Source organism: Tenebrio molitor, chromosome 3 (genome assembly GCF_963966145.1).
Source record: "Tenebrio molitor chromosome 3, icTenMoli1.1, whole genome shotgun sequence".
Taxonomy (NCBI): domain Eukaryota; kingdom Metazoa; phylum Arthropoda; class Insecta; order Coleoptera; family Tenebrionidae; genus Tenebrio; species Tenebrio molitor.
Window position 1 is genome coordinate 28824624 of NC_091048.1, and position 25405 is coordinate 28850028.

At 45.4% G+C, this 25405-nt stretch overlaps 5 protein-coding genes and 1 long non-coding RNA gene across 10 annotated transcripts; 3 read left to right on the top strand and 3 right to left on the bottom strand.

Annotated features, from left to right (window-relative positions):
* The first annotated feature begins 1509 nt into the window (after positions 1 to 1509).
* Positions 1510 to 6479, top strand: Trc8 (TRC8 ring finger protein). 2 transcript variants are annotated; one of them, XM_069041236.1, is made up of 2 exons: positions 1510 to 2087; positions 4199 to 6479. In XM_069041236.1, the coding sequence occupies exons 1-2, from the start codon at positions 1835 to 1837 to the stop codon at positions 5890 to 5892; spliced, it is 1947 nt and encodes a 648-aa protein (XP_068897337.1). In that variant the 5' UTR covers positions 1510 to 1834; the 3' UTR covers positions 5893 to 6479. The 2 variants fall into 2 exon arrangements, with proteins under 2 accessions (XP_068897337.1, XP_068897338.1); XM_069041237.1 differs by lacking the exon at positions 1510 to 2087 and adding an exon at positions 3002 to 3452.
* Positions 6431 to 16935, bottom strand: FipoQ (F-box/LRR-repeat protein FipoQ). Of its 3 annotated transcripts, none has more exons than XM_069041240.1 (7): positions 16870 to 16935; positions 8470 to 8605; positions 7516 to 8151; positions 7360 to 7465; positions 6943 to 7312; positions 6692 to 6895; positions 6431 to 6637 (listed from the first exon to the last, which is right to left on the bottom strand). In XM_069041240.1, the coding sequence occupies exons 2-7, from the start codon at positions 8551 to 8553 to the stop codon at positions 6502 to 6504; spliced, it is 1536 nt and encodes a 511-aa protein (XP_068897341.1). In that variant the 5' UTR covers positions 8554 to 8605; positions 16870 to 16935; the 3' UTR covers positions 6431 to 6501. The 3 variants fall into 3 exon arrangements, with proteins under 3 accessions (XP_068897341.1, XP_068897340.1, XP_068897339.1); XM_069041239.1 differs by lacking the exon at positions 16870 to 16935 and adding an exon at positions 9144 to 9290; XM_069041238.1 differs by lacking the exons at positions 8470 to 8605; positions 16870 to 16935 and adding an exon at positions 8203 to 8408.
* Positions 12965 to 16670, top strand: Zip99C (Zinc transporter Zip99C). Its single transcript, XM_069041252.1, has 5 exons — positions 12965 to 13398; positions 15105 to 15215; positions 15599 to 15780; positions 15834 to 16110; positions 16163 to 16670. Exons 1-5 carry the CDS (start codon positions 13185 to 13187, stop codon positions 16336 to 16338), a joined length of 960 nt encoding a protein of 319 aa, XP_068897353.1. The 5' UTR covers positions 12965 to 13184; the 3' UTR covers positions 16339 to 16670.
* Positions 16416 to 18239, bottom strand: Tfb4 (transcription factor B4). The gene is made up of 7 exons (XM_069041253.1): positions 17851 to 18239; positions 17583 to 17805; positions 17323 to 17538; positions 17140 to 17275; positions 17001 to 17037; positions 16870 to 16948; positions 16416 to 16804 (listed from the first exon to the last, which is right to left on the bottom strand). Exons 1-6 carry the CDS (start codon positions 18075 to 18077, stop codon positions 16885 to 16887), a joined length of 903 nt encoding a protein of 300 aa, XP_068897354.1. The 5' UTR covers positions 18078 to 18239; the 3' UTR covers positions 16416 to 16804; positions 16870 to 16884.
* LOC138125767 (uncharacterized) lies at positions 18099 to 19318 on the top strand. The gene is made up of 3 exons (XR_011157522.1): positions 18099 to 18217; positions 18272 to 18341; positions 18871 to 19318. It is a non-coding gene; the product is annotated as an uncharacterized lncRNA (long non-coding RNA).
* On the bottom strand, positions 18343 to 25243 carry Cdk12 (Cyclin-dependent kinase 12). Of its 2 annotated transcripts, XM_069041234.1 has the most exons (10): positions 24930 to 25243; positions 24185 to 24568; positions 22412 to 23405; positions 21689 to 22356; positions 20647 to 21277; positions 20382 to 20586; positions 20064 to 20332; positions 19847 to 20014; positions 18786 to 19080; positions 18343 to 18738 (listed from the first exon to the last, which is right to left on the bottom strand). In XM_069041234.1, the coding sequence occupies exons 2-10, from the start codon at positions 24498 to 24500 to the stop codon at positions 18508 to 18510; spliced, it is 3777 nt and encodes a 1258-aa protein (XP_068897335.1). In that variant the 5' UTR covers positions 24501 to 24568; positions 24930 to 25243; the 3' UTR covers positions 18343 to 18507. The 2 variants fall into 2 exon arrangements, with proteins under 2 accessions (XP_068897335.1, XP_068897334.1); XM_069041233.1 differs by lacking the exons at positions 18343 to 18738; positions 18786 to 19080 and having other exon boundaries at positions 19170 to 20014; positions 24329 to 24568; positions 24930 to 25238.
* Between the last annotated feature and the right edge of the window lie 162 nt (positions 25244 to 25405).

A 25405-nucleotide genomic window follows, 5' to 3' on the forward strand; every position in this document is an offset into this window, starting at 1 on the left:
TGGCGTTCCTAGTCGAAGAGTAACGCGATACACCGAGAGTTGGAGCATGAGAGGAGCGAAGACAGGAGTGACGTAACGGACAAAGGAACAAACCGAACGGTTTCCGGTGGTAATTAATGATTGTCGCGCAAAGAGTCGCAGTGATTAAACAACGACAGCTGAGCAGAAGCGATTTGGATAATGATTTCGGGTGGATTTGGAGGAGATGGGTCACTGCTGTAGATGTCTTCCGTCAACGAATTGCTACCGAAAGGGAGTTCGGTCTTTGGTTCGTGTCTAACGGGTCATCTTACGCTGACCAGGGGAAGTCAAGTGGACGCGGGTCGGGCAGGACTGGGTGCGTGGTGATCAAATTTGCTACAAATACAAAACACAAGTCATTTTTGAACTTTAAATTGATCTGATCGTCGTTGGTGAGAAAATGGTAATTTTAAGGCGCCCCAGTAATACCATTTGATCTGCATGTGGCCATGATTTCAAGGTACATAGCCAGAAACGGGTGTGCAAAATGCTCATTTAGCTTCAATAACTCCTTGTGGTGGCACACCTTAACTATTATTTATTATTTAACAAATCGACATTTCAGTCTGAATAAAAATCCCCGCCCTACAATGATCGATGGATTCTTACGGGCATTGTTAACACGGTTTTTTCAATTTCCCAACCCTTCGTCAACAAACCAGTTACATAATTGCAGAGACACGCCATCGAGCGATTTCGACCAGACACTGTGCAAAATTAATTATGACAGAAAAAATCCATAAATACATATTAATTGACAGCTTAATTTAACTAATTAGATAGATTAGGTAAGCATATCAAAACATAACATTAACAAATTTATGGCGCAGGTATCTAGTTGCAAATCGATTTATAATTAACAAACATGGAGTTGCAGAAATAATTAGCGGCGGAACCTTCACCCAGAACCAAGAGCGTCGTTCAGAATGCATCGACGGTAAAAGCGGCATAACTCTTTTTTTTATGGGAAACCTTTTAAAAACGTGCATCCCCCTCGCCACCATTAATAAAGCTCTTCGCCAAATCCATCCAAAATAAAAAACGTCTTTATGGCAGCAAGACTCTAAAGAGAATAGTTCTCGCGTTGATTAATACGTTTATTTTGACATGAAGCGGTGTTAGGCTATTAGCTAAAGACTCACTAATGACCGAGAAGCGTTGGCATATTAGTGTTTTCAAATGTTAGAGACGCACATGTGCTCCACAACTATTTTTAGATGACATGTCGTACAACAAACCGCTCATTTATACACTCCTAAAAGGTGTCGTTTTTTATCGACACCCACCCATTTTTCATACTAAAAGCTGCACATCATGCCTGCCACAAAAAAAAACGCCTCGCATAAACAAGTCAAACTGATTTATGACTTTCAAAATTAAACTGCGGATTGAATCGCCCGCCAAAACAGTTGAAACAGCGAGCGGTGCGGCCTCTGGCGGTCGAGGGCGACGCTCCGACATCGACAAAATGTCAACAAAACAGAGCTCTCGCTGCTCGATCGACACGTGAATTTTTGTTAATTGCGGAATCGATTGTATTGGAATTGATCGGGTCAAGATTGACGATTGAGGGATCGAGTCGTGTCCAGTTTTGGTTAGTTCGCGTCAATCGTGTGGATCGTGTGTGTGTTGTGTGTAATTTCGGTGGCGAACTTTGACGTTTGTGTTTGTTTTGTTGGAAGCGGCGTACAGAGCACTGCTTTACCGACAAATGAAAGTATAAAGTCAAGTAAGTGACACTTGTCACAAAGTTTTACAAGTAAAAAAGTAAATAAAGTTGCTGTGATCCGACCAGACCGTTTCTTGCAATGAAATGTCGCTCCGTTCAAGAGTACTAGGCTTAGTGGAAGTAGTGTTAAGGGTGCCGCCGCTGTTCGTCATCGATGAAATACTTAAATTTGGAATAGGTCTCGAAGAACTGACCGAACATGATCTGTCCAATTTCCAAGAGAGATACGATAAACTCGGAGAGAGCTTGCACAGCAACTCGACCACGATAGCCTACGATCCTGTATTCTATAAGTTCGTTTTCGTGTCGTTTCTCAGGCTGCTGCTCAGTACTTTAGGTTAGTATGATTCGAGACACAATCCCACAGGTCCAGTAAACTGTACCAAGTTGAACTTTGACAGATGGGCAAGGACACGTTGAGATTGGGCACTGTTTACCGGATCGTGGGGTTGTCGTGTCGTTCAAAATCCATAATTCCCATGTTATTATTGTGATTAGTCGTTGTTATTGTGCTGATTCATTGTTGTCACAGAACTGTACCCATCTTTGCTTTTCAATGTCAAGAACTGCCAGAGTGGGGACCGCTCGATTGAGTCATAAGGGGGTAGATGCGACCTAACTCGTCACGAACTTTGGTGTTTATCTAGAGTAAATTCTTCCCTCAATCATGAAAAGTACAGTAATCGAATGGAATTGTTTTCTTTTGAGACAATTGGGAAAGTTTATCTACAATTAATGGTCGTGAGGCGGCCTTGGCGTGGCACGCGATATCAATTTTAAATGTGCGCTCCCCCGTTCTGGAGTGGCGCCAGATCATGTTCCCACAGGAGTCCCGATTGTTGTAGCGAAAACGGAGAAAGGCGCGAAAAACGTTGCGAATATAGCCAAATTTTATCGGTTTGGTGACCTCGCGGTCGTTCCTATCGCAATTGTCTGACGATAGCGACTTGCATAAAAACAAGATTCGTCATTCTGGCCTGTGAACTCCTCAAGAGTGATTCTTGAGTTTTCATCTGATAACGCAGTTATATCAGATGTCTTATTGTGTTTTGTCTAGTCATTAGACGTATTCAAATTGAACGGGACTCGTAATGTAACGATAACGGCCGGTTGACCCTCGGAGAAATAAGAATTCGGACGGGCGCCTTAAAAATACTCGAAACCTTTCACTTTTGGGTCGTTGTGAAATTAAATGCAGACATTTGTTCAGCAATCGAAAAAGTGCAGGATCGAGAGAAGCGTGTCCAAAAGTTGCAGTTCCCGTTAGATGAAACTCGAGAGAAATCGTTTCAACGAAAGAGAAACGAGAATTGTCATCGTGAACTAGTGTTTAGCGAGGATTCGATAATTGGCAAAGAACCGATACGGCCTTGCGTGCAACGCGACAACGCTTTTGCTTTCTTTTTGTTTGTCGCGAACTTTTGCTGTCATTTATTTTCGTTTTCGAGATGTTTTTGCGCATCAGTTTTGGCCGTGGTCGGCGTCGGCCCTGCCAAGACTTGTTTCGCACCTCCGCGCGATCATTTTTTTAGGTGCGTTTTAAAACACGAGACGCGTGCAAGAAGTCGATTTTAATAAATCTGTTTAATGGCACCTCGACCAACTCATCCGTGTCGAAACGTCGAGGGAAGGAAATCGATAAATCTATTTTTACGAAATGGAAACGAGCGAACAGGACGTTTCAACCTTTCGATTAATTCTGGTGTCGATGAGGGTTCGCTTTTGTTTGGTTTTCGAAATCGTTGATACATTCGATGGTCAAGGCCGTTGTGAGGATTTTTGGTTGCGCGTTAAAAAAAAAGAAAAGGAGGAGTTTCGGTAAGCTTTGTCTGGAAGATCAGCGGTTTAACGATATGCAAAATGTTGCAGGTGCATTTGCTAATTGTTTTTGTTTATGCGATGATGTTTTTGGAGACATCACGAAGGTTTCTATTTACTGACCATTCTTTTTTTCATTTAACTTTTTCATTAGTTTTAACAAATCGAAAGAAAAGCTATTCAAAATCGGGCAGATGGTGTAATCTGACAGTAATTACAGTTTCGGTTGCCAAATAACGTGCGATCAATTAAAAAAAAATCGAGTTAGGTACCTGGATTGTGCTATTCTGATGCTTTGATTGGTTCAAACCACCATTTTCGCCTACTCTGATTTTTTTTTTATTCGATCGCTCCGTATCTTCTTTCCAACACAATTTTTCAGAAGAAAATAAATTTACGTAACTTGACACAGTTTACAGTTTGCACTTGTTTTTTGTTCCACTTCCCGGGCGTGCAGCAGGATTTTTTTGGACCCAGTATTTTATTGTCCGCTTTAAATTGAAGTTACAACGTTTTCTGACGATACTAAACTGTCCTGCCATCCCATTTGAAGCCTCGTTCTCTCCTTGCGTCCTTCCGCTTGTTTAGAATTATTCGAAAAGATTTATATTAATTGTGGTGTCGTTTCAGGATGCGCAGCCGCTCTGTGTCTCTTCATTCTAAACATAAAGCACCTGATGGTGGCCTACATGTACATAATGTCCGTCGGAGTAGTGTTCGTGTCGTACTGGAGCAACGCGAGCACGATAAAGTCCGTGGCGATCCTGTTGGACGACTTCAAGAACGGTTCCAGCATCTTGGACAACATCCTGTCGCTGAACGTGGAGCACCTGTCGAAAAACGGTGGCGTCACCTTTCAGATATTCCAGAACTACGTCCTTCAGTGTTTCCTCTCTTTCATCTTCGTCAACATCCACCTGGGGCCGCGGTATTCCACTCTGCAGAAGATCCTGCCTCTGACCTTCCTGGCCCCGTCGATGTTGACCGTGCTGCCGGTGCCTTCGACCCTCCTCAACCACATGCCGGTCTTTTCAGCTCTCCTGCCGTTGGCACTCGTTAAGTTCGTGCTGTGGTCGTCGGTGGTGCCCATAATACAGACCTTGTACAACGGCTACACCCACGCGAGGACTTTCGTTTCGAATTTCGGGATGTCCGCCTTGGTGGAGACGGAGTGGACGCGACTGAACGTCCCCGAGGTGTTGCGCACCTTCTGGTTGTTGCGGGTGGTGGAACACGCGGGGATTTTCTTCGCTTCGGGGTATTGGGAGTTGGACGACGGTCACACCCCCTACTTCAGACTGATGAAGTATCTGCTGGTCACGGGTTGCGACACCTTGACCGCGGTGCTGGGCATCACCAGTATTGTGTCGTACGTGTGCAACTACATCGGGAAGTTCTTCCAGTGGTTGTTGCTGAGCGACGACGAGAACGACAAAAACTTCGGGACGGTCTCCGCCATCGTCTTCTACATTCTTGCCTTGCAGACCGGTCTGACGGGACTGGAGCCCGAGATCAGATTCGTCAGGCTGTGCCGAAATTTCTGTCTCTTGTTCACCGCCATTTTGCACTTCGTCCACAACGTGGTCAACCCGCTGCTGATGAGTCTCAGCGCTTCGCACAACCCGTCGCTGAGGCGCCACCTCCACGCTCTCCTGGTCTGTCTGGTCCTGGTGGTGCTGCCTCTGCTCCTCATGTACTATCTCTGGTCGACCCAAAACACCTCCACCTGGTTGTTGGCGGTGTCTGCGTTCAGCGTCGAGGTCATAGTGAAGGTGTTCGTCTCGTTGGCCATCTATTCGCTGTTTTTGCTCGATGCCCGGCGCGAAACCTTCTGGGAGAAGCTCGACGACTACATCTACTACATCCGAGCTTTCGGCAACACCGTCGAGTTCTGCTTCGGCATCTTCCTCTTCTTCAACGGCGCATGGATTTTGCTCTTCGAAAGCGGCAGCGCCATCAGAGCTGTGATGATGTGCATCCACGCCTACTTCAACATCTGGTGCGACGCCAAGGCCGGTTGGTCGGTGTTCATGAAGAGGAGGACGGCGGTCAACAAGATCGAGAGCTTGCCGGAGGCGGACGAAGAGCAGTTAAGACGCTTGGATGACGTCTGTGCCATTTGTTATCAAGAGATGAGGTCTGCGAAGATCACCAGGTGCAAGCACTTCTTCCACGGGGTCTGCCTGAGGAAGTGGTTGTACGTCCAAGACAGGTGTCCGCTCTGTCACGAGATCCTCCACGGGATGGACTGCGAGGAGAGAAAGCAGAGCGGGAACCAGCCGAGGCCCACCGACCAGGAGGAAGAGAACAACTACGATAGGTGATAATTTTAAGCGATTGTGATCTAGGATTTTTTAAGTGTACTGCGGAGGACGAAGAGTGTACTGAATACGTTAATATAGTATTTTAATATAACGACTTTGACGAGTTGTATAGGTTTACAGCGGGTTTGGTAACGACGCTGGCTCCACCCACATTCTAAGTTAATCGAGTCGTTCGAGGTTTGTTTTGTTTTGTTTCGGTATACCAAAAATTCGTGGTCAATCACGACCGCGACTCCTGTGATTTCCACGTTGAAGGAATGTACAGTGCGTAACTTACAATGTGGGTTGCTACCGCAGGTGTCCCTTAGATTATTCGACCCATATTTATACGACAGCCGAGTGATCGATTTCAGTTTTTAAGGGTACTTACTATTGTATATTTATGTGCAAAATAAATTTTTTTAATGTAAATAACAACTGTACAGAAATCAGATAAGTGTTATCAAGTCAACTTTCCTATATTCGATTGAATTTCGTTTGTTATTTTTCTATTTAGCAAATTTTATAAGACACTTAAGTCACCGAGGCACTCCTGAACTATACTGTTATATAATTTATTATAGAAGAATAAAAATTATTTTAAGTTACGATCTCGATTGTTCACTTTGTTCAGTTGAAGACCAGGTCCTTGTAGTTGGACAACAGGTAGTAGTTAGAGACGCGACAGTTGGTCAAGGTCCTGACAACAGTCATGCGATCGGCTCTCTCGAAGTTTGCCTTGACGATCTCGTAGTAGCGACCGTCACTGCAACAGAAGTGTCACGAACAATCGAAAAACAAGTGCTGGAGTGTCACCCACCTCAAGCTGAGACATTTCAGTTTGAGACATTTGACTCGCAGGGTGTCGATCGCCTTTTGACTCTTGTCGGAGAACCTCAAGTTGTCTGGGTCCCATCTCAGCTCGAGCCTCTCGACGATGGGACAGCTTCGAGCGATGGTGTCCATCAACTGGTCGACCAGGATGTTCACGCCGAGCCTCTCCTGCGTGCCCATCACTACGATCCTGAAACGCTTCCATTATTCGAGTGTCGCGATTGTTGTGACGGTTACTTGGCGTTGGTGAGGATCGGCAGCACCGTCTGCCAAAGAGAGTCGGTGATGTGGGTCATGCCGGACAGTCCCAGACCCCACAGCTGGTGCCCGTGCTTGCACAAGAACTTGTAGATGGCGTCCTCGCTCAGGTTGTCCGAACTGTCCAGATCCAGAGCGACCAGGTTTCGAGGATTCCCGGCCTCCATCCACACTTTCAAGACCGAGTCGTTGAAGCCGTTGAGTTGTCCCGCGCTCAAGAACCTCAATCCAGGGAGGCGCGTCAGCATGTCTTGTAGAGCTTCGGTGGAGAGGTCGGTGGCTGTGATGTCCAGTTCTTGCAGCGAACACTTCTCCCACTCGACTTGTATCAAGTAGTCGCTTTGCAAATCTGGAAATGAGCGATCAGCGTCCGGAAATCGTGACCAAATGGTTTACTTGTTCCGTTCATCAAGAGACACTTGAGGCGTCGGCTCCTCTGGAAGAGCGTCTTGAGAGTGGATCCGGTGACTTTGGCGCAGTAGTTCACAGCCAGGCACTCGAGCTACGATCAGATTGCGTATCCAGCCGGACCAAACCATGTACTTTACATACCTGGATGCAATTGGAGCTGAACGCGTCTATGTGGCTGTCGTCGACGAAATTGATGCCGTACAAGTTGATGACCCGAAGATTCGGAGTCGCGGACTTGAGCTTGTGGACGTTGATAACTTCGTAGATTTCTTCCTCTTCTTCTTCGATCTTCTCGTAGGTCCCTATCAGGTGGAGAATCTCCAGACCGTTGATGAAGTTGTAGATTTTTCGCATGAAACCTTCCATGAAGATGACTTCGGAGAGGCAGATGCAGAGGTATCTGAGCTTGGTGGGGAAGGCTTGCAGCTCGCTGAAGTCGTGGAGTTGCATGGCGGTGGAGAAATCCAGAAGCATGTGGGTCAAGTTTGGACATTTGTTAGCCAGTTCGTGAAGGACCGTGTGCGTTATCAGCTCTATGGGAAGCTCTATGTAGCGCAGTGAAGGACCGAACCGGATACTGATCAGTGCCAGGAGAGACTCCAAGGAACCGACGTGCAATCCGGAGATTTCCGGCCTGAGAGAGACGTTCTTCCACAGTTTGGTGTCGTAAGCGATGAGTCGCCACTTCTTGCACACCTTGGCCATGCGACATATTTCCTTGTGGCTCAAGTAGCTGAAGATGTGGAGGAGGACCTTGTCGGGGAGTTTCTCGATGGTCTGCAATCAAGAGAGTGTTGAAAGGAGTGGGTTGAGGGGAGGTTTGCCTACCGTTCCGGCGAATGGGCTTTTTGCCGCCGTCCCATCGGTCAGATAGACCTGGGAGGCTTCCAAGGCCAACTGGCCCCAAACATCCGGACTCACATCCATTTTTCACCACAAAAGTCAATTAATTTGCACCGAATTACGTGCACATTCTATTTACGTAACGTTCCACCATGTCTGACCGTCGCGTCGCATTCTTAAAATAACTCAAAACCCGCGACGGCCACGTTAAACAAATTTCGGCGGGAATTTCTTAATCGATTCATTACTTACGATCTTCTTGGACCTCCGGAAGCTGCTGTTGAGGTCGTCCCTGACGATGGCGGTGGTCAAGTCGAGGGTGCCCCACACGTCCATCTGGCCGGCGAGCTGTCAGATCTGGTGGAGAAACGGTGCGAAGACGCTTTATCTGGACAGACGGGTGGTATGTGATTGTGATTGTCTCACGATAAAATTTAATGAACGAAAATAGTATGCTGCTTCAGCCGGGTTTGCCAGCGAAGTGCGATCTTAATACAAATATCCATTGGCAACGGTAGTGTCTTTGTGAAAAAATCACTAATTAACTGATTGTTATTAACGGAGCGGAACTAATTTGGGCGCGGATAAATTCAGACTAGCCGTTTGAGAATTCGAAGAATGGAAGTTTTGGCGAGACGCGTCGGAGTTGTTTTTTATTGCAGTTTGCGCTTAATTGGGGCCATTTGCGAACAAGCGGGCTCTTGTAGCCAATCCCCACGTGACTATTTTTAGTTTAATGAGCACTTAATCCGGTGCACATCGAACTAATTGCGGGGAAATGGCGACCAGAGTGGCCCGATCGAATATCTTTCACGAGAATTTTGATTTTTCCGCTTTTGTTGTTTTCAAAAATCGCTACCGATCAAGTCTACAATGCATCAAAAAAACTATCAACCGCGAGGTGTAACAAGACGAAACACGCTAACCTGGGAGTTGCCGATGGACCAGACGGAACTACAAACACCACAAAGACTTCGCTGTCGCTTGATTAACGCTTTTTGAGTTAACGCGAGTAAAGTTTGCATCCGACTATCGGCAACGAAGATATAAAATTATTTTTAACTCATTGTAGTAGTTTGGTGGAGCATTTTTGATGCCACGTTTAGCCTTGATGGGAGAATCCATTCTATGTGACAATCTTACAGAACGACGACCCTCTTTTGTTTTTGTAAGGCGTCCAAATTTTTCGATGGCATTTATTTCGGCCAGTCAACAGATATAAATCATTCGAATGGAATGATCATTTTCGGTTGTGCATTAATTATAAACCGAAATAAAACGGAATCGGCCGTGTCAGGTTTAAAATAGAAAATAGAATTGTTTCGTTTTTTTAGCGGCTCATTATAATGGTTGCAATTAACAGATTTTGAATGCAAGAAATTGGATTTGTACTGTTTGTAACGGGCGTGCGTGTTGGGTTGCGTATCACAAATTCCCAAAAGATAAAAATCGAAATTATTTACATATTTGCGGTTTTGTCAATGTCTCAGACGTATTTGGCACGACCAGTTTTGCCACTTTGTTATTTTAATTTCATTATGTATTTACTACTAATGTTATTCTAAATGATTGTAGTCGAAGTAGGCGTGAAAACTGAATGTAAAATTTATGGTTGCCGCTCCTGCTCCACATAAAAAAATCTCCGATAAAAATTCGCTTCCTCTTGTCAGTGATTAAAATTTTTCTTTCCTCTTGTAACATTTGACAGTTCATTTTATAATTTAATGAAAATGACTTCTTCGTCGATAAATAATAAGATATTGTCGTTGTTTGTTGTTTTTTTTTTTGTTCTGGAAATAATCTCAACAAATATAACTCGACCTTGTTTTTTTCGATCGGATACATTTTTTAATTTATCCTCAAACTTCTTGTGTTTGATAAATTTACTCATTGAATTGGACATTTTGCTTCAAAGATTAAAGGCTTTAATCTTTGAAGAAAAATGTCCAATTCAATGAGTAAATTGATCACCAAAAAGTTTTTGTGAAATAAAATTTTTTATCCGATTAAAAAACAAGGTCTTGTTATATTATTATCGAATAAAGAACTTACGTGTTATACATTGTTCATTTGGTCGTAGCTTCTCTAGACACTCGTTTATTAAACACTCGCTCCGCTCGTGCCTAATAAAACTCGTGTCTAAAGTGCCGTTTATAAATTTTGTTGCATAATATAGGTACTATTTTGAGTATTTTGTAAGGTACAGTTAGAGACTCGGAATTTCGGGCATCACTGTCAATATACTGTCAAAAAATGTAAAATAGGCTTTACATTACTAACCTCAATGATTTACATGCGATTGATGTGAACAGAAAATAAATTTCAAAATTTGACGTTTGAATGTCACGTTGACAATAAAGAGTGATTTACACCGCAGTTTTTTGAAGTGACAGAAAAATGATGCCCGAAATTCCGTGTCCCTAACTGTACCAATGAGAAATAAATGTCTATCATGAAATAATTTTACATTATGTGTTTGTTTTAAATTGTGATCTCAAAACAACATTGTTTTCATCAAAGGTTTTCGGTCGTGCATTAATTATAAACCGAAATAAAACGCAATCGGCCGTGTCAGGTTTAAAATAGAATTGATTCGTCGTTGTTAGCGGTTGATTAAGAATTTGAATGCAAGAATTTGATTTTAGACGTTTATAACGGGGGTGCATGTTGGGTTGCATATCACAAATACACAAAAGATAAAAATCAAATTATTTACATATTTGCGGTTTTGCCGATGTCTGAGACGCATTTGGCACGACCAGTTTTGCCACTTTGTGTTATTTTAGTCTCATTATGTATTTACTACTACTATACAGATGACAATTCCAACAAGTTAAACAATTTTCAAAGAAATTCCGAAAGCATGGTAAGCATTTAACCTTTCCACGAACGGGAAAATCAGTTCCGTTCCGAGTAATATGTTTTTTGTTCGACACTGTCAGAATTTGAGAATTTTCACCTGCGTGAACGGATTGTGATAAATGTCACAACTTGTCAAAACGAAACGTCAAGCTAGTTTTAAAGATTTTAAGCGATTTGGAGCATTTAAGGGGATCGTCGAACAAAAAAACGTTGTATTCAACTCGTTCGTGTGTAAATTGGGCCTTTTTTGGCACATTATTTTTCTACAACATCTTTACATTTGATCAAATTGACACAAATCATGTATTTAGAATTGCTTTTAAATATTCATCGATGATCTCAGTACATAATATTTATTCTCCAAATTTAACATTAATTATCTTACAATAAAATAACGTAGGTATTTTTTTTATTTGTGCTTTAATTGATTTCGATATCATTTTCAGTTTGTATTGCGCAACTGTACATTTTCTTTTCCGGAGTTTTGACCGACAGTTCTACAGAATATTGCAACTGGAATTTTTTATCGCAGACAATAACAATGAAAAAAAAAACATAATAGAAGTGATAACGTCATATGTCAAAATACGGTAGTGCGCAGAGGACGTAACATGCGCATTGAGTGTGACTCAAATCCGGTCGATTCCACCACGGTCGTCTACTAGATGTATCGCGCGTTCAAATGAAATCCTGGGCTGAGTAGGCGTTGGAAAAAGTAAACCGTTTAGAACAGTGTAAAGTTTGAATTTCCCGCCGTTTAACACGAATGGCATTTGGACATAATTGAATATGATTGTTTTCAGCAAAGAGTGCCCTTTGCTTCGAGAATAGGAATCGTTAAGTTATTCTATTTTTAATTTAAAACATTGCAAAGAAAGAAAAAAGAAAGATTTTTTTAATTTTAGGTTAGCTGTCAACATGCTCCAATTAATCCACGCTGTAAAAAAGCATAAGAATTGACGGTTTCCAACGCCTTCCCAGCCCAGGATTTTATTTCAACGCGCGATACATTCAAGTACAAATTCAAATCTTTATACGAGTCTGAGATTTAAAAGCTTTAAATTGGAAACAATATTTTTGATAACGGGTCTGGTCAACAAATGATAAATCCATTGAACCACTGAAGTTTATTCCATTATTATTATTTTGTCACAGTTATTTACATATTTTAAATTGGAACTAATGTGCAAAAAAGCATTTCTTGCAGACAAAAATATCTTGGTTATTGTGTAGTATATTTTCTTGTATAAATCTGAATGAAAAATGTGGCTTAGCTGATGAGTTTTACAACATTTTTATCTTGAAATTTTATCGCAAATAGTAAATGTTACGTGTTTCATTCATTCCTTCTACATCTTCACGTAATATGTAATTTTTCCTGTTATGTGAGCGTGCGCATCGTGCTGTTGAAAAATACGAGCGATATTATTGGAACGAGTTGTAAGTATTGTTCCACTTCATTGATAATTACTGAACTATAGAAAGTAGTCAAATAGTGTCAATTGAAGAAATGCACTGTTGCAAAACGTTTCGCCACGAAGGAAACAAAGAGTCGATTATGAAATCTGAATTGTAAAAAAAGTTTAACAGTGGTGCGCAGTCAGTGATTTGTTGTGAATTCGTAGTATCTCGCAGGATCAAGGATTCGAGAGAATCGTACGAAATTCCTAGACAGGATTGTTTTAATGTTTGGGGTGTTGTAATCGCTTCCAACGAGTCTTCTTCGAGCGCGGGTTCACCGGAAGTGACCTCGGCTTTTGTTGAGCAAAGTGTCCCAGAAATTCGACCGAATTGTATAATACCACTTGTTGCATTCTCGAGTCCTTTTGCGACCGTGGAGGAAAACCCAGTCGGCGCCCAACACAGATGTGCGCCGTCTGTATGGAGGGGATTCCATTCGTCATCCGGTAAATAGAAGCGAAATGTCGCTCCAACGTGTAGTAAAAGTGAAAACAATGCAGTGTTCAACGTTCTAAGTTCAATCGGTCTCTCGCAAACCCTCGTCTTTTGTCCGGCTCAATCTCAGAGTAGGTTAGTCGACAAAACCGCGAACGAACCCAAACCAGTGCAGCAAGTGTCACGCCATCGACGTTCAACGCGGAACAATGGCAACAACAACGAACATCTTCGAGATCTTGACGGGATCCAACGGTGCTTTCTTGGACTTGAGTGGGGGCGGCGTCGTCCCGGGGTGGCTCTTCGCGATGGATTACGTTCCGTGGCTGTGGGCCATGATAGGTTCCATCCTCGTCGGACTCAGTGGTGTGCTACCCCTCCTCGTCATACCCATCGACCAAACGGACAACCTCAAGCAAGGAGGTTAGGTTCATCGTTTTTTTCGGACGAGGACGGATGTCACGGGTCGTGCTCCGCTGACCGCCTGATTCCTCTTCTTTTGCGTATCGGACCTTGACGGTTATCTGAAACGCGACTGTTATTTACCACCGCTGCAGCAATTCGCGGAATGCAACTCGACGCGTCATTTCGTTGGAAGAAGAGAGGAGGACGTGATAGGGGGCAGATTCTAAACCAGAAATCGTACGATACTTCCCAGTTTTTGAGGAATTTCTTTTGTCCCGAGGAAAGCGTCTAGACCTCGACTATATTTACCTGTGAAGTAAGATAAACGGCAAGGTGAACGTTCCACCGCTGTGTTTACGCATTACAGTTGTATTTGCGTTGGATTTTAGTATTAATTCATTAAGCTCACTCGATTTCGCGGGAAAAGCGCTTCTTTCTTTCGCTTTCTTTGTTCGTCCACTAGTGGCGCCCTCTTTCTTCGCAGCATTGTCATTATTGAAGCATTTAACAAAAAATACTATTAATTGCGCAATTATTACGTTTATGCAGACCATCAATGGAGTTAATTTAATTTTGTCGTTCTTTTAGCTGTACCGGAAGTCGTGTTGTATTTAATTTGATCCATTTCTGATTGCAATGTCGCTCGATGGCGACGAACCAATCCAAGACATCACTTTCCGGTGTCACGAATCCAAATCAATTGAGTGTTTTGTAGCTTATTTCTCATTTGTCAACAGTCCAGATGGTCTCACCATTTGCCCATTATAATAAAATCACGGAACATGTTCTATTTGATTAGATAAAATCTGCACGTCCGTGATAATTACCGAATAACTTTTGACGTTACAGAATGTCTCTTCCATTGTTCCAAAAATGTGGAAACAATTACAACACTGCAGTTCACCGATTGGTAACTTTTCGGGTGTCTTTGTTCACGCTCCAGTAAACGAAATTCCTCCGAGATCGAGAGTGAAAACGCACAAGAACGAATCGAGAACTGTGCCAAAAATGCGAATGACTTGCACTCTGCGTCCACAGAGCAGAGCAAAAATAAATATCGACGATGGGTTCGGCCGGAAGTGCCTCCAACTTGGTTTTGGGGGCGAGCACGCATTTGGTTCGCGGATCACCTGCTTTCGTGCATCGTAAATTACTTGGCGGTTTTATTGTTCGCATGTAAATATTGTTTAAAATTCAAGGTCGCTAGAAGATTCCAGCCTTACAGCTTGCGCTTCCTCGTCGTTTTGTTTTGCCTTGTCAATCGGCCCCGACCAAAACCAATTTGCGCCATTTTATGCCCGATTTGGCACCGTCGTGACCACGAGTTGCGTCACCGAAACCATTTGATCGATGGAATTGTTATCGCTCGGAGGAAAATCGTCGTTTACGTAACGACCCTACGCGTGTCTTCGGGATCTGCCCTCAAAACCCTCTCGAACGCAATCTCCTCACGTACTCCGATTAGATTAATCAGTATCAGAATCTCTACTTTGTTGTAGCGAAATAGCGAACGTTGAAGAGTCTTTAACGTGTAATTACATCGTCGATAAGGCCGGACTACAAGCAAATTAGTGTTGGGACCAGATACCGATCGATGCATTTGTAAACACGACAACATTGTTTTGTGTCGTACCGATTTAAACGGTATTCGCTTGGGAAAAACCGGAAAAAATGCAGCGGTGCAATTGCGTAATTGCTATCTCTGACGGTTGAATTTTTTGCAGCCAGTGCCAACAAACTGAAGACGCTGCTGAGCTTCGCCGTTGGAGGTCTCTTGGGAGATGTCTTCCTTCATTCGCTTCCGGAGATTTGGGCCAACGACGCTGCGAAAAATGGTAATTGCTTTCTAGCAGTGGTGATAAAATTGGTGCATTATCAGAATCATTTCCATTTGTTGCAATCGTGGCTGTGTTATCAACGTTCTGTCCGAACAGACACAACAAAGATGGAATTCGTAGTGTCATTTTCCCATTTGTTTGCGTCGTTTAATAAATCAGAGCAGCTGTCCCACCGTAACGTAATTTGCGATTAAACCTCTGGTGACGTAACAGTCCCAATTGGATCGTTTATTGTCCCGAAATTATCCTCTTAGTCCGTAGACCCCCGTCGGCGCAATTTCCATGTCAAGGCTCTCGATTTAGATCACGAGGAAGCCGTTTTTATCTCGTCGATTGTTTCTTTATCATCGGTTCACCTTCACGATGAAACTGTTCCGCAGACGGCCACCCGACCACCACCACCGGCCTTCTCATCCTGTCAGGGCTGATCGTCTTCGTCATCGCCGAGAAATCCTTCACTGTGATAGAGAAACTAGGTGAAAGACACCTGTCCGCCCCCGAGAACAACAACGTGAAGGGGTACAACGGAAACCTGAAACATATCGAAGAGAACAAGAAGCACGTAAGTCGGCGGGGTGCCGGAGGGGACGCCTGGTCTGATCTGTTTGCTTGCAGATAACCGGCTATCTGAATTTGTTGGCCAACATCATCGATAATTTCACTCACGGCTTGTCGCTGGGGGGCGCCTTCTTGGTGTCGCTCCGGCTGGGTCTGCTGACCACTTTTGCCATTTTGGTGCACGAGATCCCGCACGAGGTCGGAGACTTCGCCATTTTGCTCAAGTCGGGGTTCAACAGGTGGGACGCCGCCGTCTGCCAGATCTTGACGGCGGGCGGAGGCTTGGTCGGCTCGTTCGCGGCCATCATGTTCAGCGGGGCCACCAACTCGATCGGTAATCGTCCGACGGTGTTGTTTCAAAAATTGTGTTAAGGGTCGAATTGCAGAGGCGAGGACGTCGTGGATCTTGCCATTCACCGCAGGGACTTTCCTCCACATCGCCCTCGTCACGGTCCTCCCGGATTTGCTCAAGGAGGAGGACCCCAAGGAGTCGTTCAAGCAGATTCTTGCGTTGATCGTCGGCATATCGGTGATGGCAATCGTGACGACGGTGTTCGAGTAATTAGTGATATTCCATTCAGTTGCCATAATTTGTTGATAGTTTTGTTAAGATTATAATATTTACAGTATTAGTTATAATTTGTTTTTTTCTTTTTAGTTCCTTAGTGCAGATTAAAATATTTTCAGATTGTGATGAGGCGCCGCCTTAAACAGTTTCGTGTTGACTAACTCTAGAACGACATTCGTCACACATAAATAACTATTTTTGTGATATTATTAACGTTTTTCAACACAATATATTTTATTACGTAGTACTTAAAGTGCTCTAATATATTTTATATCAAACTAAACACGACTACGATGATATATTGTAAATAAAGAGCAAGAAACGACCTAGAATCTATTTATACCAGACCTTCCTAACCTTTAATCAATGCTACAACAAAACAGCTCCTCGTGAGCGACACAACAGTGCGTCGTTGTCGCATACCTACGACGATCAAGGACGGCACATTTGGGTGAAAACTCTTGCGTAATTAAAATATTCATGTATTTTCGACAGTTTATGTAACACAATCAAAAACGCGTTTACCTTGTGAAATAAATATTACAACTTGATTTTCTTTTTCTTAGACTTGACGGCCAAAGGACCTGGAATCTTGAAGACGGTACTGAAACACAAATTATTACACATTTTACAACACGATTCCTCAAAAAACTTACTGACAAGTCGTGCAAATCGGACTGAATTTGCAAAATACTGAAAAACAAATTCAAAATCAACGAAGTCAGGTGCAAATGACGCATGCGTGCCGGCTTGTGATTGGTTCATCACCAGCAACACGCGGCTAACTTTACTCACTTGACAGACAAACCGAGCAGACATAACCTATGTCTATGAGTTCTCGATGGCAGAAGCAAGCCGCCCGGTAGTCCACCTTGACTGGCGGGGGTAACACTAATTTTTGTCTTATTGGGGGCTCCGGGAGGAAGACCCACTGAAACGCACGTTTCAAATGCGACCTGTCGCGTTTCATAAACTTACCAGAAGGTACTGTAGCAACCCTTGCAACTGGGGGACCTTCAAGTAGAGTCCCCCCGTGATATCACAGCCTTGCTGCAGCAAGCTCAAATGTTGATCGAGCGCGCACACATCTATGACGATTCCCTGTTTCTGGGCGGTGAAAAATACGTTCATGTAATTCATGTACTGGGAAGCTGAGTCGCCGCTTCCTGTCACCACCAAAATGCGATTGTTCAGCTGAAAATCACCGGTCACAAGTGACAACCAGTCGGGGGGATTACCTTGCATCCTGCCGGTTTGGTCCTTTGGATTCGCGCGATGTAGCACAACGCCATCGCGATCGCCCCAGCTAGCAACGATTCCGTCACGAGCGTCGATTTCTCGGCGGATAGCAACTTGGCCAGGTTTTGTTTTATGGTTTTTTCGACGGCCGTGAACACTTCGTATTGACCGTCGATCTGTCGTATGTCGAGGGGTTTGTTGGGGCCGGGGTAAATGAACTCGCTACGAGTGCCAGGTTAGGAAAAATCGAACGCGACCGATTCGTACCTTGTCTTGGAGTGGCAAGCCATCACTGCCAGTTTATTCTGGGCCTTTTGCATCAAGTGCGAGTTCGCAAAGGCGATTACGGAGTCCACGCAGTGCGTCAAGACGTGGGGGTTGTCCCTGAGCATCTTCTGGCTGGGGTTGCTGTCCACGATCATCACCAACAGGCTTGTCTCGTTGGTCGAGGTGAATTCGGGGCTCGCCTCCGTTGGAATTTCTAAATTATTCATTGTTTACGTTGCGGTGATAAGTGAGGTTATGGGGTACGCGCGTGGCTGGAGCCACTTCCGCGGACGTAATTTCACAACTTCTGATTTTTGAATAGAAATAAATTGCAAATTTACTGTTTTCGCTTTACATTCGCACAAACGTTTGTACATTTGGGCGATATCGACGTGAATCTGATCGTTTTGTTTTGTTTCAGGGGGTCCAGTTGTGGTGTTTGAGGTTATGTCACCCGGTAAATTCTAATCATCGTTGGAAGAAAACCCCAGGTAATATTCGTATTTACTTAATAATAGATGTACAATTTGATAATATTCTGCTAAAATATGTAATATCTTTGCCACATACATTTGGAGGTTTAGTAGAAATGAATCGGTCAACCCAAGATTAACGCGTCGCAAAATATAAATTTTATACAAAATTAAGGCTCACAAATTAGCTTGCTAAAAGTTTCCTCAAAACGTTCGCGCCTAAAACTAGTCCGAAATGTTTCATCAACTCGGTCAAGCTTTTGCAGACAATTTCGGTATTTAAGGACACTCCTTGACCCTCATCGTCGTCGTCGATTTTGAACTGTAGCAAGTGCGTCACGGTCGGATTGGTCTTGCATATTTGCCTGAGCTCGGTCTGGAGACTCTCCAGGTGCGCGATGATCTGCTGATCCGCCTGCAAAATGCCGGTTAGAACGTGATGGCGGCGGCGGCGCTAGCAACCTGAGCCTGTTTGGTCGCGCAGATCTCCATCAGTTGCGGCAGCTGCACCGCCGTCTTGTTGACGACCTGTTGTTCCACGTTGCAGAGCAGCTGGTGCAGGTAGCTCCTGTTCTCGTCCGTTTCCGGGGGTTCGTCGCGTCTGGCGGGGGGCGTGAGCGACTCGCCTTCGGGTATTCTCGGGGGCAGGATGGGGGCAATGCCCAGCAAGCCGGGTTTGATTTTGGTGGCGGCCGTCGCCAGGGCGTAGGAGAGGACGGCCGCGTCGTACGCCTCCATTTTCAGCACTTTGGAGGAACTGGAAGTAGAAGAGTGAGAGGGCGGCGCAGATAGATCGAAGGGTGGGGGTGGGTGTGCATGCGGGATGACCAAATAAAAAAACGAAAAATAAATTAATCCCGTTTATTTTTAAATGAAATAAAAATAAAACATATGTACAAATATAATAATTAACAAGTTGGTTTGCTACCTATTAGAGCTTAAACTTATATGTACAGGAATTGATTGATTTCGTACATCTTTACGAAATTTACATGTATTTCGATATTGGTAGTTATAGACGAAGGCACTTTAAAAGGCAACCAAATAACTAATGTACAGCGAAATGATCTGTCTACACAACATAAACATAAGGAAATTTACTCGTTACCTAGACATACTGCGAACATAATGTGTTTATTTGTATTGCCCAAAATCGTATCTGACCGTCGGAGCACCTTTAAAATGATTATGTTTATCACAATAAAATAAATTAAAAGGGTAGCGAGGAGGAGGATTTTTGGCAACACAAAGAGGAAGGGACAAGATCGATAAAAATTATAATATGTACCATGTAAAATTATCATACAAAACCCTTACAGGAAATAATTTATAATTAACATTCAAACGAAAAATTGACTAAGTTTATTAACGAAATCGATCTAATAAAATATTTTCAGTCCAAGATGCACAAATTCGTCTGAGCTGTTAGCAAGTCCCAACACTCGACACTCGGATCAATTTTGCCGTCTTTGATACTAACAACTCAGAAGGGAACACAGTACCACTTATCGTCATCCACTCACCCCCCTACTTCTGACGTGTCTTCCGGTTTTTTGTCCCTACCCATCACCAGCGGCTTGCCGGGCGGCAGATTCTGCATCGACTCTTGCTGCTCCCGCATCTGCCGCTTGCGCTTTTTGCTCCACAACTCGTGACAGTCCTGCCAAGTGGGCAGCTCCGGGGCGCAAATCCTGAACACACCTTTAGCGAAACGTCACACCTCGACGCTGTCATACTTACTGTTCCGGATTGATGTTCTTCAACCAGGGCGACTTCAACGCGTCCTCCGCCGATATTCTCTTCTCCGGGTCCAGATCCAGCATCTTGTCCAACAGGTCGAGCGCCGAGTTCGGCATGAACATGAAGTCTTCGCGGAGGCGCCTCCTGTGCAGCTTCTTCGGCTTGAGAGTGTGGAAGAGGGGCAGCTTGATGACCGACGGCCAAACCGCGGGGGTCGGAGTGCCGCACACCCTCGAGATCATCTCCAGTTGCATCATTTCGGCGTTCGCCTGTGTGGTTTCATCGTGATTGGTGCGTTTTACAATGTGTTTGTTTTACCTGGAATAGCGGTTTCTTGAGGAAGAGCTCGCCCAAGATGCAACCGCAGCTCCACACGTCAATCGCGGGACCGTAGCGTTCTTCGCCTAGCAACAGCTCCGGGGGGCGGTACCACAGCGTGATGACTTTGTTCGTGTAAGGCCTCTGTCTGTCTTCGGCGTTGTACAAGCGGGCCAGACCGAAGTCAGCCAGCTTCACCTCGCCTCTGCACCCACCCCCAAAAAGCATGATTACAAATTCACGATTCGACCCTCTCGCGACTCACCTGTTGTTCATCAAGATGTTGCTGCACTTGATGTCCCTGTGCAAGAAATTCTTCTTGTGACAATAATTCAACCCGTCCAGGAGCTGTTTCATGATGCACGCGTTGTTCACCTCGTTGAAGTCCACCATTCCGGACTCCAACAGTCCCATCAGGTCGTGGTCCATGTACTCGAACACCAGATAGAAAGATCCCTTGTCCTTTCGAAAATCGACGGCGTCTTGCTTGTCCGTCACTATCTCCCTCAAGTTGACGATGTTCTTGTGGTTGAGCTGTCTCAGGATCTTTATCTCTCTGACGGCGGTGATGGGGAAGCCCTCTTTCTCGTTCTCGAGTCTCACCTTCTTCAGGGCCACCAGCTCGCCGGCATCGACGTCTTTGGCTTTGTACACTTGACCGTAGGTACCTTCGCCGATCTGCGCAATCACCTCGAACATGTCCACGCACCTCTCGCCCCAGTCTTTGCCGCTGACCGCTTGGAAGTTGCGCGAACCTCGACGTTTCAGTATCTTGGGGCGCTTGAGGCGCGGCTTCGGCGTCGCTTTCGACTTTTCCCCGACTTTGTTGTTGATGATGCGCGGCGGAGTGTTGGTGACGTCGTCGTCGCCGCTCAGTTCTTCCGTTCCGGGAATCACTGAAAGCGAAATTAAAAATATGCCGATCGGACGCAACACGACTGACGGCCAATTTGCTTAAAAAAATAAAAAGTGAACAACACCGATGTCTGCAAAAAAAAAACAAACAAACAAAAGTGCCGTCGTAATTAACTCGTCAATAAAAACGACTCCACCATTATCTAATGTGTTGTTTGAGTCAACCCAAATTCTTATCAAAATCAAAACAAACGAAAAGCACTGGAAACCACTGGATTTCCCCCCAAAACAAACAAATTTTGTTAGACAGTAACAGGTTTGGTAGAATTTCTTACGGATCAAGCTACGAGTCAATTTTGTTTGTTTACGGCCAAATTGGCTTCCAAATTTCTGTTAAAAAATATCTGTTGCATTGACTGGACTACATTTTAAGCGCGAGCGAACGGGCTCACCTGGCGGCATGGGCAGATTCATGATCCCCTTCTTGGGCGGCGTCTTCGGCTTGGCGATCGGAGGCGGCGGCGGAGTCGGCGACCTGCTCGGCGGCGACTCGATCATCTCCAGCTCGCTCTGGTTGATCCCCGGTGGCATCGGCAGCTTGGTGATCTTCTGCTTCTTGACCGCTTCGTTCGAATTCTTTTTTGGCGGTGCGGCGGGTGGTGGAGGCGGCACCGCCTTGTGATCGACCGCGTTTGCCTTCGGCGGCAGACTGTTTGGAAGCGGCGGTGTCGGCGGTCGTTCCGGTTTGTCGTTGGGGAGGGGTGCCGCGTCCGGCAGCGCAATGTCGTTCAGCATGATCTGGTTCTGGTCCGACGGTATCGGTATGTCGTCGATGTCCATCGGCACGGGGACGTTCGAGTTGTTCTTGTCGGTGCTGTCCACCTGGTCGGTCGCCGTCGACGAGGCCGTCATCGTCATTTCCGCCGCCTTCTTCGCTTCGTTCTCGGCCTCCGCCTTGTCGTTCTTGTGTTCCAGGAAGTTCTCCAATTTCTTCAGTTCCAGTTCGCGCTTGTGCCTGTCCTTGACCAGCTCGGCGAACAGGCTGGTGTCGGTTATTTTGTTCTTCAGCTGGGACGACTTGATCGAGTGAGGACTGGGACTCCTGTTCCTGTCGCGGTTTCTGCAACACACAAAACGACAACTCTTCAATATTTCAAATCTTCACGACATCTCACCTGGAGGGCGTCCTCTCCCGCTCTCTGCGTGGACTCCTCGACTTGTACTTCTTGAGTTTACCGCGACCGGGCGAAGGACTGTGATGTCGCCTGCTCCAACTGGGCGACCTGGACCTCCGCCGGCTCAGCGGACTCCTGCTCCTCGACAGGCGTCTCTTGTCCCTCAGCTTTTCCTTCTCTCTCCGGTGTTTCCTGTGGCTCGAACTCCTCTCCATCCGTCTCCTTTTCGTCGATACCGAAGAACTGTGCGAATGGTGCATGACCAGGTCGGGACTCGGGTTGCGATAAGGCGACTTCACCGCAGAATGACTTTGGTTGTAATCATCGATCACTATGGGCGAACAGCTGTACGGTTTGTGTCTGTCGTAGTCGTCGACCGAATTGTTTATCCTCGCCGGAGCTAGCGGAGGCGTGTGCGGCGACTCCCTCGGGGGCAGATACTCCTTGTGGCTTCTCAGCGGGGGAGTTACCGCCACCGGACTCGGCGAACGCTCCACCTCCGGCGGTTCGGGGGAGGCTATGTGGCTGTCGTTCGACACCGGCGAGCAGGCGCTCGTGTCGATCTTGTCGGCGATCGGCGCCGGATTCTTCACCGAAGAGGTTTCCTCCCAGTCCGACAGGACCTCCCTCTCGCTTTCGTTCTTGGGCTTGGGCGGCGTCTCCTCCGACTCGCTTTCTAGACTGTCGAGGCTGGTGCTGCGCGAGTGGTGCTTCGAACGCTTCTTCTTCTTCTTGTTCTTCTTCTCTTTTTTGTGTTTCTTCTCCTTCTTTTTCCGTTTTTTACGATCTAGTGAATCATAATCGTCCGTGTATGTGGGAGAAGCTACCACCGGTCGGTAGTCTGAGGGGGAACCTTCGGTTTTCCTCCGGTGTCTCACTTCGCTAGATCTGGATGATCTCGACGATACTGATGGTTTTCTTTCGCGGTGCGATACCATCAGCGTCGGAGAGGGGGAACGAGGAATCATAGACGGATCCAACCGGTGTCGACGCCCTACAACAAGAAGTAAAGTCAGAATGTCGACGATCGGACCAGTTTCAAGAGAAACGTGTCGAACACAAGTGGTTTTCGGTGGTTTTGCAACAAAAAAAAAAGAACATGGAGGTGCAAATGCAAATAGTTTGTAATCAGACGACATGTTGACAGAAAAAGTTAATTCTTGGTGGTTTTTCATTTCCGCGTATTTCCAGTGCACCAACAGTTGCATCTGATGTGCGATGTCGTCTTTGTGTAATTTCAACAAGAAAAGCAATAATCATTGCACGTAATTATTTTTTTCGAATTATTTTTTACAATGTGATGTGACCACTTGGTGTTTTTTTAATTTAACGGTTGGCAACAAACTTCTATCGTGCTAAAATAAAAAAATCGGCAATAAATTCGAAAAAGGGAATAAAAAGCGCTGCACGAACGTTTTTGAATGTTGCGACGTCACGAAATAACACTTTTTGTGCAAACTGAAATGACTCTTCTGGAAATTTCCATCAAGTCTTTTTGATGATCATCTTTTGTGTTTTTCGAAGTTTTTTTAGGAGATAAAGATCGCGTTACGCATCGATATCACCCCTGAGAGGGGTTCGGGTCGTAAATGGGGGTGAGGTGACGCGATCGTTCGAGAAAAAACCGAGGACGGAAGCGAATAGTCGACATAACCTCACTTTCGTCGTGCAGAAAAATCTTGGGATTTCGGGGACGGTTTCGGTTTTTTGTTGGGAGAATGACGTGGTGGGATCGTGTTTTTCGTGGGGGGGCGTGTTTGGGGTTCGGGGTACCTGGAGAGTGCCCGATGACCAGCTGTGTGGATCGGGCGAGATAGTATTCCTCTTCGAGTCGCGCGTATCTGTGACGGCCGCTCCTGTGCATTATCTCGCCGTCATCACTCAAGCTGAGACTCTCTTCGCCGCTCTGTATCTCACCGGCCTCTGGTCCTGACAGGTCCTCGGAACTAACATCAGAGTACTCGACCAACGGCTTGGAACACGTTAGCAGACCGCCGGACGAGGACGAACCGTTTGCTTCTCTGTTTTTGCGTTTTTTCGATTTTTTCGATTTATCTCTGCTATGTCGCCCATGCCGGTTTTTTTCCATTTTACGAACCAACGGTTGCGGTCCAGCACATATTATATGGTGCTGTCGTGCCTCCGGGCAATCTTCCTCTGCAAAAATACCACATACTCAAAAATTCATCGGAGACTTTTGTTGGTTATGTTGACACTGGCCGCCACTGACATGTTGGCATGCGTGGATCCGTGAGTCACGGCCGCCGCTTCGACGCCCGTTTTACCACGGCCGAGGGGCCAGATTTCCAAATGGAAATTGGGCCGGAAAAGCGCCCTTCGTCGCGGAAAGTCGCCGAGAAAACACCACGACGACGACGACGATGACGTACGTGACCTTGGGAAATGCGAACGTGATGATGGCGATCCGTGTGTTTTTGGGTGGGTCGGAAAGTGATCACTCGCGGTAAATCGGGCAAAGAAGCCAACAAAAGACGGACAAAAGCGCCGATTCACTCACCCCAAACTGTCGGCGGTCGATTTCGGACGATGCTGACGAACAAACACTCGCACACCACTAGCACCAAACAGATTTTCGGGTCATCCTCGAAGCCCTTTTTTATCTCGGGTTTTCTACGGCCCTCGGCTGGCCTCCAGCGAAAATATTCGGTATCTTTAATACTACAGACTGTTTAGATTGGTTCTTTTTAATTCATATTACTTGATGAGGCATAGGTCATGAAAGTTTTTCAAGAGTTAAAATTTTGTCGAAACCGATCCTGACAACAGGACGCCATTTTCATTGCAATATGGTTCTGACATGCGTCAAAATCCCCACTCCTACTGTCAACAATTAACGCGAAAACGTGTCCGTTTCGTAAACATGCACCGATTAAAAATGCACGTCAGCAGTAACGCGATCGGAAACAAGTGCGATATCGTACCCGCGACCAGCGGTACCGATAAATTCAACAAAATATGCAATGCTAAATTAAA

Coding starts and splice junctions, on each gene's coding strand:
- Tfb4 (XM_069041253.1), bottom strand. CDS start 18,077: ATGAATAATTTAGAAATTCCAACGGAGGCGAGCCCCGAATTCACCTCG. Junction 17,539..17,582: donor CCAAACCGGCAGGATGCAAG/GTAATCCCCCCG, acceptor GGTGATTTTCAG/CTGAACAATCGCATTTTGGT. Junction 17,038..17,139: donor CTGCTCGGTTTGTCTGTCAA/GTGAGTAAAGTT, acceptor TTTGTTTTTCAG/TATTTTGCAAATTCAGTCCG.
- Zip99C (XM_069041252.1), top strand. CDS start 13,185: ATGGCAACAACAACGAACATCTTCGAGATCTTGACGGGATCCAACGGT. Junction 13,399..15,104: donor GGACAACCTCAAGCAAGGAG/GTTAGGTTCATC, acceptor AATTTTTTGCAG/CCAGTGCCAACAAACTGAAG. Junction 16,111..16,162: donor CGGGGCCACCAACTCGATCG/GTAATCGTCCGA, acceptor GTCGAATTGCAG/AGGCGAGGACGTCGTGGATC.
- FipoQ (XM_069041238.1), bottom strand. CDS start 8,301: ATGGATGTGAGTCCGGATGTTTGGGGCCAGTTGGCCTTGGAAGCCTCC. Junction 8,152..8,202: donor AAAGCCCATTCGCCGGAACG/GTAGGCAAACCT, acceptor TCTTGATTGCAG/ACCATCGAGAAACTCCCCGA. Junction 7,466..7,515: donor TCAGCTCCAATTGCATCCAG/GTATGTAAAGTA, acceptor ATCTGATCGTAG/CTCGAGTGCCTGGCTGTGAA.
- Trc8 (XM_069041236.1), top strand. CDS start 1,835: ATGTCGCTCCGTTCAAGAGTACTAGGCTTAGTGGAAGTAGTGTTAAGG. Junction 2,088..4,198: donor GCTGCTGCTCAGTACTTTAG/GTTAGTATGATT, acceptor GTGTCGTTTCAG/GATGCGCAGCCGCTCTGTGT.
- Cdk12 (XM_069041234.1), bottom strand. CDS start 24,500: ATGGAAAAAAACCGGCATGGGCGACATAGCAGAGATAAATCGAAAAAA. Junction 23,406..24,184: donor GGTCATCGGGCACTCTCCAG/GTACCCCGAACC, acceptor TTCTTGTTGTAG/GGCGTCGACACCGGTTGGAT. Junction 19,081..19,846: donor GACACGTCAGAAGTAGGGGG/GTGAGTGGATGA, acceptor TTCTACTTCCAG/TTCCTCCAAAGTGCTGAAAA.